Source organism: Diaphorina citri, unplaced genomic scaffold, assembly GCF_000475195.1.
Source record: "Diaphorina citri unplaced genomic scaffold, Diaci psyllid genome assembly version 1.1 scaffold4438, whole genome shotgun sequence".
NCBI lineage: Eukaryota > Metazoa > Arthropoda > Insecta > Hemiptera > Psyllidae > Diaphorina > Diaphorina citri.
The window spans coordinates 8,273-10,714 of NW_007381837.1; the positions used below are offsets into that span (position 1 = coordinate 8,273).

Consider the following 2,442-nt stretch of genomic DNA (forward strand, 5'->3'; position numbering starts at 1 on the left):
GGTATAGGACTATAGGTACCACCTGGTTATTCTGGTTAGTCGGAGAACTTCTGGAATGTGGCTGGATAATCCTAAGCCCAATTATCTGAAAGAAATCTCCGTCAATATTTTACAGATTATTAGAAATTTCTCTTGGGTATTATTAAATAACTTTATTCCGAACCAGGTTAGACTCCGAAGACATCCAAGTTCAATAAAGTAAGGAATCAAGTACCTCCCAAAGCTTCGGACATTGCTTTGACTGTTTGGGGCATAAATTTACATTCTTGATGTCCTATCCTCTGCAGAAGACTCTTGGGATATGGATACTTGGGAAGGTTTGTAATGTTTTGTATTGGGTATTTTTCATAATTAGGAATCTTGATCAAATGTCAAGAAGGAGATGTGGGACTCGATAAAAATCCATACTGTTTGAATTCCCTTTCAATTTTAGCCAGTCTTTGTATTTCTTCGACATTAGTTTAAAAAACTCCACCCAAAAAAATTCATGTAAATTTCGGAGGAACCAAACATTTGTTACAAATTACCAGTCCAAAATTTAGCGTTTCCAAGCAGGTCCTGAAGGATTTCAACTAGCCAGTATGAGTAGTAGTTTGGACAGGATCAGAGAAGACTGCCCTCTGGACAAGGATCAGTTGGGGTATCAGACATGGGGGCTACTTCATACCATAGCAGCTTATTATCCTGAGAAACCCACGGCAGACGAGGAACGCGAGATGAAGACCTTCTTCATGCTCCTGGGAAAATTCTACCCTTGTGAAAGTTGCGCCCGGGATTTCTCCAGCCTATTGAAGCTACGTCCGCCCGCTACTAGCTCCCAGAGGGCACTGGCAGGATGGCTGTGCTGGGTTCACAACCATATCAATCAGAAGTTGGGCAAACCCCAGTTCGATTGCTCCAGATTGGACGAAAGATGGCGAGATGGTTGGGACGATGGTTCTTGCGATTGATTTGATTCCAAATATAACTTCAAGAGCAAATCAGTGATGCTGAAATTTTCAATATAACCAATGTTGCAATCGAACACTCTTTGATTGTTTTATTTTGAACAGTAGAGTGGTAGGTAGCGTTCTTGAAATATCATGATTTTGTTACCATTTCCGATATTTAGATACGAGCATAGGCGGCGATAGGGGGGGGCTTGGGGGGCTTAAGCCCCCCCAAAGGTATCAGTGATGCTGAAATTTTCAATATAACCAATGTTGCAATCGAACACTCTTTGATCGTTTTATTTTGAACAGTAGAGTGGTAGGTAGCGTTCTTGAAATTTCATGATTTTGTTACCATTTCTGATATCTAGATAAGAGCAAGTATAGTATTGGAGGGTATAATTTATAGTTTGATAGGTACCTAGTACCTACTTACCAAAACTCTTCTGTGAAGAGTGTACGAGTAGGTATGTTTATAAAACAATTTGCATCACACATAAATCAAGTTAAAGAGAACGTTTTGTATTCAAAGGAGATGGAATTCTCGTTTCCTCACATTCCTGACTATCCACAGGACATGGGTGTATGCAGAACATCTTTTGGTTCTTCATGACTGAAGCTCATCACATCCTAGGCGGCTGGTAAACGAGCTGTTCCTGAAAGAACCTAGCATTATTGGCAATAAGAGGATACTTGTGTACTTGTCGGACACTGTGGTCTACCATTAGCAAGAGCTACCAGTACGAATTGCTCTGCTCTGCAACAAAGAAGTTGTGAACCCATGCAGCTACTGGACATTCTAAACCTGTGTCCACACATAGTCGACGCCGTCGATCGACGAGGTGAATCTATGATGTCCAGGGAGTGTACGGTTTCAGTCGACGTCAACTCTGTTTGGACACACCTTTACAATACTTGTGGAATCTTCGGCGTCGGCACACAAATGTGTAGATTTGTTGCTAGTGTATCAAAAACTTTAAGTATAAATGTTAATGTAGGTATCTTGAGCATCTTCTTATAATATAAATTATCCACGTTCTAAGTCCAGTGTAATTTCAAGGTCTGCAGGTTTCATATATTTTGCAATAAAAAAACATCTTTTGGTTCTTCATGACTGAAGCTCATCACATCCTAGGCGGCTGATAAACGAGCTGTGCTTTCAAAAACCTCTAGTATCGTTGTTAATACGATCACCTACTTTCCGACAAGTTTGTCGGAAAGTGTGGTCACCATAAACAAGTTGCCAGTGCAGATGACACAATACGTGCTTTAACTGTCGGCGTTGGCAATGTTGGAACACAATTGTGTAGATTTGTTGCTAGTTTATAAAAAAAACTTTAGGTTTAAATGTTAATGTACTGTATCTGAGCATCTTCTTATAATATAAATTATCCACGTTCTAAGTCCAGTGTAATTTCAAGGTCTGCAGGTTTCATATATTTTGCAATAAAAAAATAAGAAGATTTACGTATTAACTAAATTATAAAATCCCATTACAACCTCTACATAAAAT

At 39.4% G+C, this 2,442-nt stretch overlaps 1 protein-coding gene across 1 annotated transcript; it reads left to right on the forward strand.

Annotated features, from left to right (window-relative positions):
- Positions 1–339: 339 nt before the first annotated feature.
- LOC103521045 (FAD-linked sulfhydryl oxidase ALR-like) lies at positions 340–1,027 on the forward strand. Its single transcript, XM_008486149.2, has one exon. It carries the CDS (start codon positions 582–584, stop codon positions 948–950), a length of 369 nt encoding a protein of 122 aa, XP_008484371.1. The 5' UTR covers positions 340–581; the 3' UTR covers positions 951–1,027.
- Positions 1,028–2,442: the final 1,415 nt, after the last annotated feature.

Coding starts and splice junctions, on each gene's coding strand:
- LOC103521045 (XM_008486149.2), top strand. CDS start 582: ATGAGTAGTAGTTTGGACAGGATCAGAGAAGACTGCCCTCTGGACAAG.